This window comes from Marmota marmota, unplaced genomic scaffold (assembly GCF_001458135.2).
Source record: "Marmota marmota marmota unplaced genomic scaffold, marMar, whole genome shotgun sequence".
Taxonomy (NCBI): Eukaryota; Metazoa; Chordata; class Mammalia; order Rodentia; family Sciuridae; genus Marmota; species Marmota marmota.
The window spans coordinates 1,043,760-1,060,803 of NW_026000078.1; the positions used below are offsets into that span (position 1 = coordinate 1,043,760).

Genomic DNA, 17,044 nt, shown 5'->3' on the forward strand with positions numbered 1-17,044 from the left:
TCTATAAATACTAGTGTAAATAGTAAAGAGAAAAAGGTCAGCTATGGTAAGGAAGGGAACTTTGCCAAAGTTCTTGCATATTGCAGGATATCAACTAACTACAGATCAAAAATATTTGGGGGAAAACTACTTCTGTATTTTTCTTGTCATTATTCCCTAAATAATGCAGCCTGCCAGCTATTAATACATACTTACATCGTACCAGGTATTATAAGTAATCTAGAGATGATTTAAAATAACAGGAGGATGTGTGTAGCTACACATGTAAATACTACACCATTTCATATAAGGGACTTGAACATTCACAAATCTAGTATTTACAGGGATCTTGGAACCAAGACACCGAGAGACAACTTAAGTGATCTTATAAGGCATTTTACATTAAAAAAAAAAAAGAAGAATCAATAACTGCCTTTTTTTTTTTCTAGGACATTAATGATTTGAGTGGTACAAAATGTATATTGTCGCAGAAATTTCACCAGTCCACAGACAGAATCTAGAAAGGCACTTCCTGTTTTTCATACAAGTAAATCATTTCACATCCAGATTACATAATAAAACCAAGATGAGGAGAAAATGATTTGTGGCTGCTTAGAGAAATCCTAAACACAACTATGAGGAAGCCAAATATTTTTAAAAACTAATATTGTAAACATGGATATAAACTTAGGGACTTATATGGAAACTTCCAATTCTCACAGTAAATTCTCTCAAATGCCTTCATCCATTCTAGACATGAGAACAATGGCTTCTCTACCAGTGTAGGAGATCAGAAGAAAAGGTCAATATTTTTGTTTGGTTTAATTTTTTTTAAATGCTTAAGAAAAGGAGAAAAAAATTTAAATAAAATGCTATGATAATTTAGAGCAGAACATGAAAGGGCTAGTTACCTTCCTAATTAAAATCAATGTTTTAAAAATGTTTCACTAGCTTAAGGTTTACACGTCTTTATCACATAGAAATTTATTTCCCTGTTTTTTCCATTCTTCCAGCAATTATCAACTCTTTTTTTTTTTAATCAATTATCAACTCTTAAAAGATAGCATTGTCTAAATGGAAGAATACTGGATTAAGAATCAAAGAGTTTTAAACCTTTGCTACTACCTACCTGAATAAACTTGGGAATATCTTTTTGGAGTCATGTTCTCCAACCCTAGCATTCATTATAGCACTAACATTTTATATTTCTATGAAGAGCATTCACCTTGCTGCAACCCAGCAATGTTCCAAGATCTTAAACTGTAAAAAAAGACTTGAATTGATGAGGGTTTCTGAAGTATGCACTTTAGACAAAAGACAGCAAAATTCTGTGCCGATTTAAACATAATAACTAAGAGTAAGTGATGAACCATGTATACTTTTCTCTGGTTCTGCACAATTAATTAAGTCAACTAAACTGAACTATTGTTCTAGGAAATACAGTGTCCTCTACAGATACAAACATAGCACTAGGGTCTGATTCTAATGTATCTCCTTGTAAATATCTATCTTTAAATTATGCATTTCAAGAAGACACACTAGGGAATATATTATATCACAGAGTCTAAGATGCACATTTTTCTATTGTAATATTATCTGAAATTGGAACGTGTCTTAACAATCACTGAAGTCTTAAAACCACTGTTTGTCATGTAGAAGTCATAGTTGCTGAGGATTATGCATATGTGAACATCAGAACACAAACATCAAAATTGGAAAACTCGAGGATTATGCATATGTGAACATCAGAACACAAACACCAAAATTGGAAAACTCATGTCAGCAGCTTAGAAAAAAATCTTAGAAAATAGTTGTGGAGCACTCTTTTAGCTGCTCAAAACGAAGATTGTTGGAGTCAAAAATAACTAACTTTACACATCAATAATTGCAAAGCTGGCTTAAAAGCCTAACATGATTGGCTTTTACCTTTTATGGATTCTTTTAAGAAATACAGCATCATACTACTATTTTTTTCTTTTTGTGGTACTAGGGATTCAATTCAGGTTCTTGTAAGTGCACCACCACTGAGCTATATCCCAGCCCTTTTTTATTTTATGATAGGGTCTCACAAAGTTGCTCCGGCTGGTCTTGAATTTACAATTCTCACTTTAGCCTCCCAAGTAGCTAGGATTACAGATATGCACCAGCTCACCCAGTAAAACAATGCTCTTGATGCTGCAGAAATAATAGATAAACATGGGTCTCGGCAATGATGATTAACTCATTTGAATGAATATAAAAAGGCTCTAGGATAACTTAAGCAACATAATTAGCTTATGTTTTCCTTTTAATAGACATACAAGTTGGATATAAAATCAAAATTAGTCTCTAGCTAAATCTAGATGGCTATTCCAAGAAAAGAGAGAAAACGTAAGTTATAGGAAAATTTGCTATAAAAAAAACTTAGTATATATTAAATAGTATGCTATCAAATAGTAGTATATCTTATAATTCATGAACAACTAAAATCTACTTGCAATTTTCAGAAAAATAAAACATTTTCAGTTAATTCCATTTTAAAACTGCCTTGACAGCATTACCTGTAAACCACAGCAGCCTACAGCATTCATGATGGAGGCATTATGTATAACACGATAAGGGATTCCCAACTTTGCTGCTCTCAGAATAAGATCGCTATGTGTCGTAGCTCTGTAGTGAGAAATCAGTGGATTTGTATTAAAGTTAATGCTACTTACTTTTAAAACAGTAGAAGTATTCTATTTCATTAGTTCTAACTGATCAATCAGTAAACTTTTCTTTAAATTCTACTAGTTGTCTGCATATGTCTTATCTGATTTTTGTTTCTTTTTTTTTTCGTTTTTGGGTGGCATCCATGCCATTGGTTTAGGCATTGCTAAGTAATAAGAACTCTACCACTGAGCTACATCCCCACATCTTATCTGGGCTTTTTAGCAACAAAATATAAGCTTATACACATCCTTCACAAGGTTGAACTACAAGTATAACACAAGCAGCTACTGAAAAAAATGGAAGTTTATTTGTCCATTGTAGAATTTAACTCTTTTACAATTTAACTCTTTTATAGCAAATTCTTAAACTCTTTGATCCTATGGCCCCTTTAAAATCTTTTAATTTTTAGTTTTACATGTTTATGGAATACAATGAGACATTTCAATATTACACGTAAAGATCAAAGTAACTGGCACATCTATTACCTCAGACATTTTATTCTTTCATCCATTCATCTATTCATTTGTTCTGGGGATTGAAACCAGGGTATTCTACCACTGAGCTACACTAGCCCTTTTTATTTTTTTATTGTGAGACACACTAAGTTACCTGGGCTGGCCTCAAACTTGTGATCTTCCAACCTTAGCCTGCACCACCATACCCAACTGCTATATCTATCTATCTATCTATCTATCTATCTATCTATCTATTTATTTATTTATTTTGGAGGTACCAGGGATTGAACTCAGGGGCACTCGACCACTGAACCACATCCCCATCCCTATTTTATATTTTATTTAGAGACAGGGTCTCACTGAGTTGCTCAGTGCCTCGTTTTTGTTGAAGCTGGCTTTGAACTCATGATCCTCCTGCCTCAGTCTCCAAAGCCACTAGGATTACAGGTGTGTGCCACTGTGAACGGCTCATTATTTTTTAAGTCGAGTTTTATAATTATACATAGTAGTTGGGTGTGCTTTATCATTTCTTTGTGTTGGGAATACTCAAAGTTTTCTCAACCAGCTATTTTGAAATACTCAAGTAACTGAATCTAACTATGCTATAAAATATAAGAAGCAATTCCTCCTATGCAATTGCATCCTGGTACCTATTAAACATCCTTTCTCCACTCCTCCACTACATACCCTTGCCAGGCTCTGTAAACCACTATTCTACTCTCTTACTTCTTTGAGATCAATTTTTTAGTTTTTACATAAGTGAAATCCTTTAAATTCTTAAAATTGCAGTTTCAGAGTTTTAAACTGTAGCACAACTAGATCCAATTCTTTGTTTCTACTCTATTTTGAAGGGTTTGTTTCTGCATTTTAAAACATGAGGTAGAATATATAATTTGCATAGCTTGTCAGTCTCTCAGTTTTATATTACAGTTCTGTCTGACAGAATTCTGTTTGGGGTTTACATCTGTCTAGCAGTCATTTTATATATAACTGTTTTCAGTCTGGCTACTATTTATAATTGGTTTTCACGTATACGTATGTATGTATGTATGAATATTCTGCCTGTTGCCTTTCCTTTCCTGAGATAAATCTCATGACTAAAATTAGGTAGGTGGGGGTACAGAAAGATATACACAAATACAAATATGAATATTGTGAAATGTACCCCATCAGTTTAGAATAGTACTACTAAAGGCTTTGTTCCCTCTTGATAAAAATTCCAGGCCCTACTGGGGAAAGCAACATTAGCATGTTTGAGAAACTACTTATAAACTAGCAGAACCTTTCAACTGGTCAATGCATATCAAGCAGGAAGATCAAGGGCTTATCCCCCATGAGGCAGACAGATACTGATTAACACATACCCACCAGGGGAGCCTGTTTTCAATCACATGGATAAAATAAAAACAAGCATTAAAAAAAAGCATCAATCTGATTAACAGTAGCTTTAAAAAAAAACGCCAGTTGCAAAGAATATTTTTAGTATCACCTTGATCAGAATCTTTTTACTTATATTAAAGAGAACTGAATGATTACGTTTTTTTAATTTTAGATGTGTTATTGGTGAGTTATTTAAGTAGATGAAAAACTGGTTTACAATTATATCTGTCACAAGTTCATTTGAAATGACTAGACCCGGCTGTGCAGAGTGGTACACTCCTGTAATCCCAGCAACTGTGGAGGCTGAGGCAGACAGATCACAAGTTTGAAGCTAGCCTCAGCAACTTAGCAAGACCTGTCTCAAAATTTAAAAAAAATCAATGGTACATAAAAGTAACCAGTTTGAATATATAAGACTGAGTATGTTTTAAATTTTATTTATAATAATATGTTTGCAAATAAAGTATCACCATATTTGACATATGGGTGCTGTTGGTCCAAAAATATACTAGAACTTCAAATAACATTGTAAAAACTATGTTCTCATGAACTACTGGAAGCTCCATAATCTGGTATTGATCCTTCTGACAGATAATTTGATAGTGTGTGTTTTATGTGCTAGAAAATGTCCAAGTCCACATCTTTTTATTTTTTTGATCTTGAAACCTATTTGGGAGAATCTACCATAAAGGAAACAATCTAAAATGTGGAAAAGTAGGAGAGAACTAAGGGACTGTACATATCAATTTATATAACAACTTTACTGGAGGAAAAAAAATGGACTCCTGATAGTGCTGAAAATCACTAGAAAATTATTAGGCGCTAAACATTGTTCATGTGCATTACATAAAATGGAAATAATCAAATGGCCTACATTAGGGCACACAGGAGAAAAGTAAATAAAGGTGTATAAATTTACAGATATATTAAAATATAAAATAGAATAACAAAAAAAAATCCATTATTAGATGAGTTTGTTTAATAAAGACCCCATGCAACAACTCCATTAGGACATAATGCTTGAGACTATCATCTCTCACATGATTAAGTCAGATTTATTGATGTACTTCTTTAGAGTCATTTACATTCTTTATATGATTAATTTCCATATTCCTTTCAATAATCTGGATAAAAGGGTACAGATGAGAACTCCATCAACCTGCTTAATTATGACTTCTAATTATCTTCTTCAAAAGATTATGGAGATGGATAGTGATAGTGACAATGCTTGCATAACAATGTAAATGTACTTAATGCCACTGAACTGCATACTTTAAAAAATGGTTAAAATGGTAAATTTTGCTGTGTGTTCTCTCACAATTTTTAAAATATTTTAAAAAAGAATTTAAGATTAAACATCCTGAACAATCTTCATTTTCATGTTTTATTCAAGTAAATAGGAAGTGTTTAAACAAGGGACTTTTTTAAAATCATATATAAAAAAGAATTCCAGTGCCTTATTGCATTACACATTTCTTTCCTGATATCTCCATTTAATCCATTGAAACTGTGATTCTTCAAGGCTTGATTTAATAACATATTCTGGATGTGGTGACACATGACTGCAGTCCCAATTAGTCAAGAGGCTACGGAGGATCATCTGAGCCCAAGAATTTGAGACCAGCCCGGGCAACATAGTGAAACTCAATCTCTAAATTAATGATTAATTCAACTCTGTTCATTTACATGGAATCCCCCTTCCACTTTCCTCCACCAGGCCTTTAAGCTCTACCTGTGAACCCTATCCAAAGCTAGCTCAAGTACCAACTCCCCCATAAAGTTAGCACTTTTGAACTCCAAACATCATGCCTCTAACTTCACACACAATTTTCTCTCCTCATCTTATATACAAACTCTCAGCAGTATATCAAAGTTCACCAGTCTTTCTATTTTGAAAGTCTTTTCTTGGCTTTTGTGACAACACATTTTCTTATTTTTCCTTCCCCTCTAGCTATAGCTAGACCATGAAATGTACAAGCTTCCTAGGGCTTGAATCTTGGTCCTTTGTTCTTCCCTTCTCTTCTAAAATGATTCTATCTATTCCTCTGGCTTTAAATACCATCTACATATGAATAACTTCAAAAGCCATATTCCCAGGATGACTCCTCTCCTGAGCTCCAGCAGCAGATAATCTAACAGTCTATCTGACATTTCAAATTTAAGATGTTTCTAGAACCAATTATTATCTGCCCCAATCCTATTGTCTACCACTTTTCATTATTTCAAGAACTGGCGCCATCAACTACTAAAGTATAAAGCTGGAATCCTCAAAGTCACATTTACTTCTTTTCTTTTCCCCATCTATCAGACCATCCTGACATTCTTCCTTTTAAATATGTCCTGCCTCCCTGAAATCCATTTCACCTAAACATTTAGTGTTCTTTCAATAATGTCAAACAGACTGTCCCTGCTAAAAATCTAAGTAAAATTCCTGGTCCCTTCAAAGCCTACCATGATCTGGCTGCTGCCTATATCTGTGACACTTTCACATATTCCTTTTTTTCCCCTCACTCACTATGCTATAGCCACCTTAGCCTTTCAATCCCATAAGTACAATTTTACTGTTTCCTCTGCTTAGCATATTCTTTCCTTCTATACCTTTCCATTCTTCAGACACTGTCTTTTCCATATAACCTTATATAAATAAGTCTATTATTTCTTTTTTCTCCCTTCATGGGCCTGCCAAAATTTATTTTTCTCTGATTATTGTCACTTCCCCCACTGAGATATAAATTCATGTCTTATCATCCAGCATGTTGGAGTTCATAAGATTGGTGTACAAAAGTCATTTGTTAACTGGATAAATGTCAGTTCAAGATATTTCTGGTTTTTCTCTGTTGACCTTAAGCAAAATATACCAAAATTATTCAATTAATATTTAATTAATGCCAACTCTATATCTAGTATTGTGAAGGAAGCTAATGAGATAAAAATATGAAGGACAGCCTACAAATATAAAAGAAGAGTAAATGCAGAGGTTATAAAAAAAGTGTGAGGTACTATGTGAAATGAGTATGAATGATATATGCCATCAGTAGAGATATAACTTCATGTTGGAATAATAAGGGACTATAGCATGGAAAGCTGAGCTTCGAAAGATAAGTAGGTTTCTGATAGTCACAGGTGGTTCACAAGTCACTCAAGATGAAGGACCTTGAACAAAGGTATGAAGGTGACAAAGCATGATAACTGGGAAAAAGCAAACTGGTTAACATAAATGTGGGCTTCAAAAAGAATGGTAGGATATAGACGGAAGGGTAAGTTGGGCAGTGTTTTTAATATCTGGCTAATGATAGAGCTAATAAACTTCTTATTTATAAGAGACCTGGTGAGTTTCCAAATTATGGTTTTTACAAATATGGATTTTACTACAGTATGGGTAAGGAGTTTATACACAGACCAGCCAAAAGGTGTAAGGTGCATGAGGCTAGATTAGGTATAAGAGCAGCAGCCAGAGTAAAAAGGAATGAAAGAATAAGAAAAACTTGGTAAAACACAATTCAACAGCAATGCTTCTCAAATTCTCTATGGTGAAAGGCTAATTTGTTTTAGATTCCAAATTATTATGGAACAACAGTTTTGTAAAATGCAATAAAAATAAACTATTATAAAAACAAAACATGAAATGGAGTGATACCAAATATGAGCCCTCATTTTTTATTAATTCAGTAGACATAAAATTTGCTTTTTAGATAGCTACAAAAATTTCTAAATGCTTTCTCCCAATTTCTAGTCTTATCTCATTATGGACTAGAACACACAATCTGTGGTCTGGCATCAGTCTGCAAAGCTCACTTCCAGTAGTGTTTTTACTGTGCAATGGACATTGTCAGTGATTGGATGCCAATAAAGTCAAAAGCTACTGAGTTTGCTCAACTAGGTGACTGTAAGAATTGTAGTCAAGTTGGGAAGTTTAGTGAGAGATTTGCGTACAGAAACTCAGGTTTTATGCAGAAGGAGTCAATGTTTAGTGAAAAAATTCTGTAAGAATTAGAAGCTATTTTTCTCTATGGGATTTTTCATTTTCCCATCCTATGGTTAAAAAAAAAAAGAAGATAGGTACTATTAATTTTGAGAAAGCCTTAAGTTTAAGAAAACAATGTCAGAGGTTAAAACAAACTATTTAAATATTTTAAAATGTGTGATTATCCAAAGTTATTCCAATTAAGTTTAATAACGCTGCAGAGTATGGCCCATCACACTGATATAAATTACTTTCTTTTTGGCAGACACATACACATGTAACTCCATTGTTGTAAGAAACATTCTTGATGGTGGGCTCACAGTGATTTAATTGTCCTTATGTTCCTTAAATCTGTGACATAAATCTTGGGTCACCAGCTGGAGACAAAAACTATTCTATTTGGCTTGACATCAGAGATTGATGATGCTTGACTAGACAAGTAAAAGCACATCTTCTTGGTAATGAGGAAGAACAAGGCTCCCAATGGATATAAGAAATTGAAATCAGAAGCTTGAAAAATTATAAATTCAAGACACGTAAATGACAGTAGTATAATCAAATATTACATAATTTAAAAAGAAAAAAAAGCCTAAAACAAAGGAAGCCAAAGATGATTGTAATTATCTGCAGCAAATGGCAGACATGACTCTGGAGAATATAATAACATATTTAATAATGATACACTAGTTAAGGCTTTGATAGCCTACATCATCTTCTAAAGAAGAAAATCAAAGATACAAATTTTATAGTTGACATTTTATAATGTTGTGATACTTATGATGGGTATCTTTTTACAAAGTGGATTTCCCTCATTAATCTCAAAAGATAATGAAATTTTAAACTATAAATTTTAGATAGAGCTTAGATAAACAACAGTCTTTTATCTGGCAGGTAAGTTTTAAATGTAATAGAATAATTATTACTGATTAACAAGTAACTCAAAACGTCTGCTTAAACTTACCCAAATGGATCACCAACCACAAGGAATGCAACATCACTGACATCAGCATCCTTTAAAATATTATCTGCTTCTTGTTCCACTTCTTCTCTATCAGCAAGAATCAATTTTCTTCCATAAAAGTCTTCCTATAGATTTAAGCCCAATTTAAAAATGAAGGAAAGCAGGTGACCATTCCCCACCACCACCCCCCACACATAAAACAACAACAATAAAATCAATTGTTGTATTTGGGGCTGGTGTGAATCTTGGAAACTATCCAAACACAGATCATTGGATACAACTCATCAATGAGCTGGCACACTATACTATGTTGCAATTAAACTGTCTTTGAGGCTATCTTAATATCCCAGGAGGAAGCAGACCTCTAACATCTGAGCCTTTTGCATTTTAAATTTACCTCTATATTTGGCTGTAATAGACCAGGCAGAACATTATAGGATGAATAGAGAATACGCATGCATGATTACTACTTCAAAACCATGATAATACAGAATAAATATATTAATAATGATATACATGGTAGTTCTGGTTTTATTAAATTTTTTATGGGACAATCTGACACTCTGACTAAAATAAAAGGCAACATAAAAGAAATAACAGAAAATGATGATTTGACTATTTATAAAACCAGTAAATATTCCTACATAAATGCAAGAAATTCAGATTTAAAATTGTATACCCTTGCTTCTGCTAGAAAGGCAGAGTTTCAGGAAAAACATACAGGAAGTTTCCATACAAATGGCTTTGGGGCACTAGAGAAACAAACCAAGGAGTAAGTTAATAAGCTGGTGATTATAACATAGTAGTTAAAAGTTTTTTTGCAAGATCAGAATCTTATAACTGATTTCCTATGGAGTAACATGCAATTCCAATGAAGTAAAGGTGGATACACAGATAAATAATACTATTTCTTATATGTTGACAAATTTTAGTTATTAAAAGTTATTCAGAGTGCTGTAGTGGGAAAGTTGGAAATGTTCTAGAAATTCACAATAACAATCTTCTTATAGATAAAAAATGCTTTCATTTCACTTTTACCAAGTATTTTTTTCTTAATCATTAATTTTTATATTCTTTACTTTGACTTTATGAGCCAGAAAGCTTAATGGTTGCAGAACACTTACATATTTAAGAGAATACACACACGATTACTACGAATTGAAGAAAACAATGGCCTTTTCTGAACCCGTTCTCCCGCCGCCCATTACTGGGGATTGAATCCAAGGGGGAGGCTCCACCACTGAGCTACACCAGCCCCTTTTATTTTTTATTTTGAGACAGGGTCCTGCTAAGTTGCAGAAGCTAGCCTTGAACTTGTGATCCTCCCGCCTCAGCCTTCTGGGTTGTTGGGATTATAGGCATATACCATATCTGGCTGAACTTCTAACATTTCTTAAAGACCAAGAAACCCCATGCTAGTAATAATTCTATTTTGTACTTTATTCTAACCTAATAAACAGTTCATGGTCTAATGAGACAACAATGTTTATATATACAAATGGCTGATCCTCTCAAAAAAATAATATTTAAAAAAGATATGGGGCTGTGGATGTGGCTCAAGCGGTAGCGCGCTCGCCTGGCATGCGTGCGGCCCGGGTTCAATCCTCAGCACCACATACAAACAAAGATGTTGTGTCCGCCAATAACTAAAAAATAAAAATATTAAAAAAAAAAAAAAAGATAGCAAATGTAGTAAGAGGCTGATGTTAAATTATTTTCAAATTTACCCACATATTTAATCATTCATACACTCACTACAGAAATATTTCTTATGCACATCCTCCATACCAAATTCTAGGCTTGATATTGGGAGACGGTGGTGAATGAGACATACATTGCTATTGCTCTTAAGATGCATGCTGTCTAATGGAGAGTTAACTAGCACATAGACACTAATAAAAGCATCCAGTCTGGTCAGGGGTGAGAGAAGGAAAATAAGAAAAACAGGCAGTACTATTTAACAAATAATTTTAAATTTGGATTATATATCATCCAATGACTTATTAGCCAGTTTTTGTAGTCTCAGCCCTAATCATTCATGAAAATGAACGTAAAAGTTAAAATTCACTCTTGCTATAAGTTGGCAGTTTTTGAACAGAACAGGGTAAGTTTAAATTGTTTTCAGGTATTTCGAGAAGGTACACAAAAATTAGTAGTGACTGCCTCCAAGAAGGGGAAATGGAATAGAAATCTCTTTATGTTTTATAATATCTTTTAGTACATTTTGAATTGTAAACCATTTAATGGACCAGCTATTCAAAAAATAATCAGAATAGAGGCTAAAAGTAGTATTCAGAAACAAATGAGAGGACAAAGTGTTTTTAAAATACTGTTTAAAAACAGAGAAATGGGTTTACAAAGAGACAGAGAAAATGGAAATGCAAGAATACAATTAAGAGAAAGTCATGTCTTAAAAGCCAGCTTCTAGCAGTAGTGGTCAACTACATAAAAAGAAGTAATAGAAGAAAGAATTCAAAACTATTCTCTAGAGTTCTCAACTCTGAAAGAATTGTTGAAAATACTTCTAAGAAAAGAGAATAAGTCTTCAGGAGTGTGAGACACAAGTGGAACTAGGGACCATGAAGGTATACTTGATAAAAGAAAAAGAGAATAATAACTATGGGGAAAACAGGTTTCAAAGAAGAGACTTTCAAAATGATCAAAGCTTGAATATGATTTCAGAATGAGAAACATAGGTAAAACATGAGAACTACATGGTAATAGGTTGACATAAAGAATAATGATAAGATTTTAAAGGAAATGGTTTTTAAACCATATCTAGATGGAGTTAGGTCTTGGAACAAGAGCCTCATCCCACAAGTCATTTTCTAAGAGTGGAAGGAAAATAGAGTCAAATTTGTGGTAAGGGCAGATGAAAAGTTAAAAAAGCTCATAGCTAATGGCCTCATTTTTTAAGTGTGAAGTCCCTTTTCTCCTCTTTCCTGTCTTCCTGATCTCAATCACAGCAGCTGGACAAGAAAACAAGGCAACAAGGAAGAGGTGGTATCCGGGTTATTTAAGTTACAAAGAAAGGGAACAGATACACTGGGAAAAAATGAAAGCCATTTCAATGAAGTCCAATGACAAATATAGCAAATGTTTGTGCTTTCCTCCTCTAAGCTCACAATGATTTTCCTTCATGGTAGAATGCTGTTTCCTTTATCAAATCTTATTCTATGTTAACATTATCTGTACTAAAACATTTACATTGGGATTACTCTGTGATCAGGCACTGTTCTAAAAACCTTATGCATATGAATTCATTTAATCTTGACCTCAATGTGAGATCAGCACTATTTTAATCTCAATTTTATAAGTAAGAAATGGAGCAAAGAAATGTAAGTGATTGCTCAAAGGCAGAACTTTGGTTGTAGAACTTCACACATGCCACAAATGGGGGATAGACAGAGAATAATGATCTCTACTTTACAAGGTAGCTGGGGGTCCAAGTTAGCTTCCTCTGGCTGTGAGCAATTTTCTCCATTTATCCACAAGGATGAACAGATATTATCGTTTTGTACTTGGATTATAATGTAAAAACAAACAAACAAACAAAAATTTTAAAAGGTTGGTGTATATATACTACTTTAAAACGCAGCTCAAATCCCATATAATCCATCTAGTATTTCCTGACATTACACACTGAAGTAATCTTTCTCACATGTATTCTCATAGTAATTAATAACTAATAAATATTTTATATTTGGGACCACTTTTACTTTTAGTAGGTCAAAGGAAAGAGTAATGATTTAGATAAGCTCATCTCAGTTCTTTCCAAACATATGATTTTATAGCTTCTTCTTCCCACTGCTATTATGAATTGTTATCTAAATTATTTCTTAAACTTACTATATCTAGATCAATTATCTTTTGACCAGAGAACATATAAATAATACTACCTTTTTGGTAATTTGAGAATGATTTTCAATTTAAGAGCACATAAATTCAGATTTCTTTAGCAATGATGTGGTGGTTCCTTTTTACAAATATTATGTTAGAGTATGATAAAAGAAAACATTTCATTGTAGAAAATAGATAAAATTTTCCATATTTTTTCTCACTGTGTAATAGTTATCTATAGCTGAGACCAGATTGTATGTATAGGTATGTTAAGTACATACAAATCTCTAAAAAATCAATTTGTTTTAAAGAGAAAAGATAGAAATGAAGGGAAGAAGAAAAAGGAAAAAAAGTAGTTAACATAAAAGTGGCTCTGAGATTTTACTGGGTAATATAAAGGTATGAATTTATTTATAACTTACTTTAGTCTAGAAATGAGTCACTTATGGTAGATGAAGTTGTGTATAGGCAAGGTACTCAGGGAAGAATGTGAACTGAGGACCTGGAGAAGAATATGGAGCACATACCAGAAGAAATTTTGTGACATGGTGGGATTAAAGACAAGCCACTTTGGTTGAATCCTACCCTCTCTTTTAGATATTTTCTAAAGTTATACCTAGTGTAGTTTTTATCTGTCTGTAAGACTGCAGAGACACAGTACAGTATAAAGATCTAGAGTGGCAAATCTCAACTTAGGACTGCTTTGGTTAATAACCTGTCTCTACCACTCACACATTGAGCAAGTTTCTTAGCCTCTCTGTGCCTGTAAAATGTTAATAGTAACTAGCGAATAATAATCCTATTCTAAATGTAAAGCATTTAAAACAGTGCAAAGCAATTGTTCTATAAATGTTAGTACTTTTTATTGTGGGAGAACTAATATTCTTGCATCTCAACAGTGCATATATAATTTACTAATAGATAAGGCTAGGGCCAGATCTTGACTCTACAATAACGATGTTTTTTGGGGAAAAAAATACTTTAAAAAATTAGAGTAACCAAAATTGACATTTAGCTAGTACTTAAAACTTACAAAGTACTTTCACATACATTTCAATAAAACCCTACATAACCTTCCAATTGATTAACTCCATTTGACAAATGAAGAAAATAGTGTTCAGAAATTTAGAAATATGTCCAGTGACAATTACCATTTCTAAATACTTCTGTACCAGGCACTGTGCTAAGAACCTATAAGAAAGATGTTTTTGACCCATTTTACATATTAGAAAACTAAAGTTAAAGGTCTTGTTCACTGACACATAACAGAGCAAAGAAAACCTAGGTCCGAACTTTCTTCCATGCCATACTGATTGATACCTTCTTTATAAAACTGCTGATTTGTTATTTTTCTGTTAGGTGGTTTTAAGTTCATTCTAATTTTTCTTGATCACTGATTACAGTGACATATTACCATCATCCTGAGGTTAGATATTTTGAATCCATTCTAAGAGTAAAAAAATGGGGCCAACAAATCAAAGCTAGTCATTAGAAAATTTTTTAAATTCATGCTTATTTCAAGGAACACGCCCTAATTCCTTCAAGATTTTAAAGTAACTCTGAGAACTTCAGAATTCTCTGGGGTATGAATCTAAGAGAAAGAGACTTGAAATTCTTTTAGTCACTTTTTTGTTTGGACAACATGACAAAGACAATTCTAAAAATCTACTCCATAACACATCCATTAGTCTTCTGAGCTTAACTCATACCCTACTTGGAGTTTGACAATGAACCTGAAACTGACTTCCTCTAAAATTCACTGAGCCCTTAAAGAAAACCAGGTAAATGTATAACTACACTAACAAATTCTCTGGTTATTTAGTCCCAGGATCACTTAATATATACATGTATAAGATTTACTGGGAAATGTCTACTTGAGGTAAGATCTCTTTGGATGTTACAGACAGGCGATCAACATTCCCTGTGGAAACACTTCAAAGGAATAGGCTTTCAGCTTGGTTTCTGAATATATAACCAACTCATTAAGGTGTCAGCACCTCATTAACACTCAACTCAGAAAGGATTTCTTGGCTATCTCATGAAATAAGGGATTTTGATAACTATTCCCCCGGGAGTGTAAAATAATGTTCCTTTATTTGCTGGAGAAAACCACAATATGAGACTTTTATAGTAGAGAAACCACTGTTTTGATTTTTCAAGTCACTTGGTTGGTGTATGATTTTCTTTCTTTCTTGTACTTCTCAGCTCCTTAATGAATAGGAGATATGTTTTAAACAAGCAGCAGATATTCTATTCAGCCTAGTTTGTCAAAGTCAGACGTCAAGGTAGTTTTCTTTTCCTGAGACGGAAGCCTAAATTACCTACCAGGGATTCCTTCCCTACAGTCAGGACTGAGGTGTAGGCTTCCAGATACACTCGACTGCAGCGTCTTACAACTTCCAGGCCCTTCACTGTGATGTCCTTGGCATCTCCCAGACCCAAGCCGATCAGGTAAAGCATTTCGAACTGGGTGACTGCAGGACGAACAAGAAAAGCAATGTCAGCTACCCTGAGGAAACCTGAAGTCTAGTGATGGCAACAGAACAACAGAGTAGCTCCCCAGGAGCGACAAGGCACGAATGAGGTTTGAGACTCTCGAGTCACAAGTAAGGACTGGAGCCGTGTTTTAAACAATCTCACCAGTTGGGTCCAATTACCCGATGAGAGAATGCTAGCTGGTCCCCTGTGCTCCACCAAGTCCTAATTGCATCAGGCCTTTCCGGTGAAGCAGCTCCGACGCTGTAGAGCCGCGCCGAACCAGGTCCCACGCTGCCGGCCCCACCTACGGCGCCGCAAAACGCAGGCGCCTTTTGCCGCACTTTACGACTAGCCGGGAGGCGTGGGAGAGCCAGCTCGCGGTCGCCGGGCACCCGACCCCGACTCCACTGCTGGAGATTCGCGGGCTGTCGCGGTGGGAAGGCTAAAGGTCACTGGGCGGGGGCAGTCGGTCGAACGCCCCCAGCCTGCTTCTGGGGAAAAAAAAAAACCCGCGTACACACGCTGCCCCGAATCAGTGACTTAAACATCCCCTTTCTGGTCCGGGGTAAGTGCGGAGGATCTTTGCACACAAGGAGCTCGACCCGAGTTGGGCTGCGGGTCCCCGCCCTGCGCCTCTGCTTCGCCTTCCTCCCGCGGGCTGGCGGGCGAGAGGGACTCCCCTCAGTTGCCCCGGGTTTACCCCAGTGCTCGTATTTTAATCCCCGCCCTCTCGGTCGGTGGTTGAAGCCGCTGCCTGCAGGCGCGGTGTCAGAGTGGCAAACCCGGCGGTGAGTGTAGTTTTGATTTCCCAGAGGGGCAGTGACTCCTTGGGTCTGTCCCCAAGAACTTAGGCCGGAATCCCCCAAGGATCTGGCTTAGTCATCTAATGTGTCGGGAATCGCCGACTCTTCTGAAATGAGAAATGACCTTTAAGAGTTCTTAGGGATTTCAGAGCTCATCTCAAGTGCTTGCACAGGGGGAATTCTTACAAAGAGGTTGATTAAATAAAGTTCTGGTATCGGTTTGCTGTGAATAAAAATGTTGTCCCTAAATTCACTAGCCATCTTAAGTTAAAAACAACAGTTTTCATTGCTTATTTTGGTAGACAGTATTTATTGGTTGTTAGGAATTTTCCTGGTGTTTCTTCGAAAGGGCCCTGTGTCTTTTTGTTTTGAGTTCAACCCACCCTTTATACTTCTCATGCTATATACACTCTTCCTAATTCTGTCTGCTTTCATTACATTAACTTATTTCTCACACCATATTACATTACAACAAAAAAAAAATGGGGGGGGG

The 17,044-nt window shown here is 35.0% G+C and overlaps 1 protein-coding gene across 2 annotated transcripts in view; it reads right to left on the reverse strand.

Annotated features, from left to right (window-relative positions):
• The window catches only part of Dph5 (diphthamide biosynthesis 5), a 35,456-nt gene extending 19,063 nt beyond the window's left edge, over positions 1-16,393 (reverse strand). The window contains exons 1-4 of one of the 2 annotated variants that reach the window (XM_015502619.2): positions 15,911-16,393; positions 15,596-15,744; positions 9,431-9,555; positions 2,520-2,628 (exon numbers count right to left, since the gene is read on the reverse strand). In XM_015502619.2, coding sequence (XP_015358105.1) covers positions 2,520-2,628; positions 9,431-9,555; positions 15,596-15,730 — 369 coding nt within the window. In that variant the 5' untranslated portion in view covers positions 15,731-15,744; positions 15,911-16,393. The remainder of the gene's footprint in view (positions 1-2,519; positions 2,629-9,430; positions 9,556-15,595; positions 15,745-15,910) is intronic. The other variant, XM_015502618.2, reaches the window with a different exon arrangement.
• Positions 16,394-17,044: the final 651 nt, after the last annotated feature.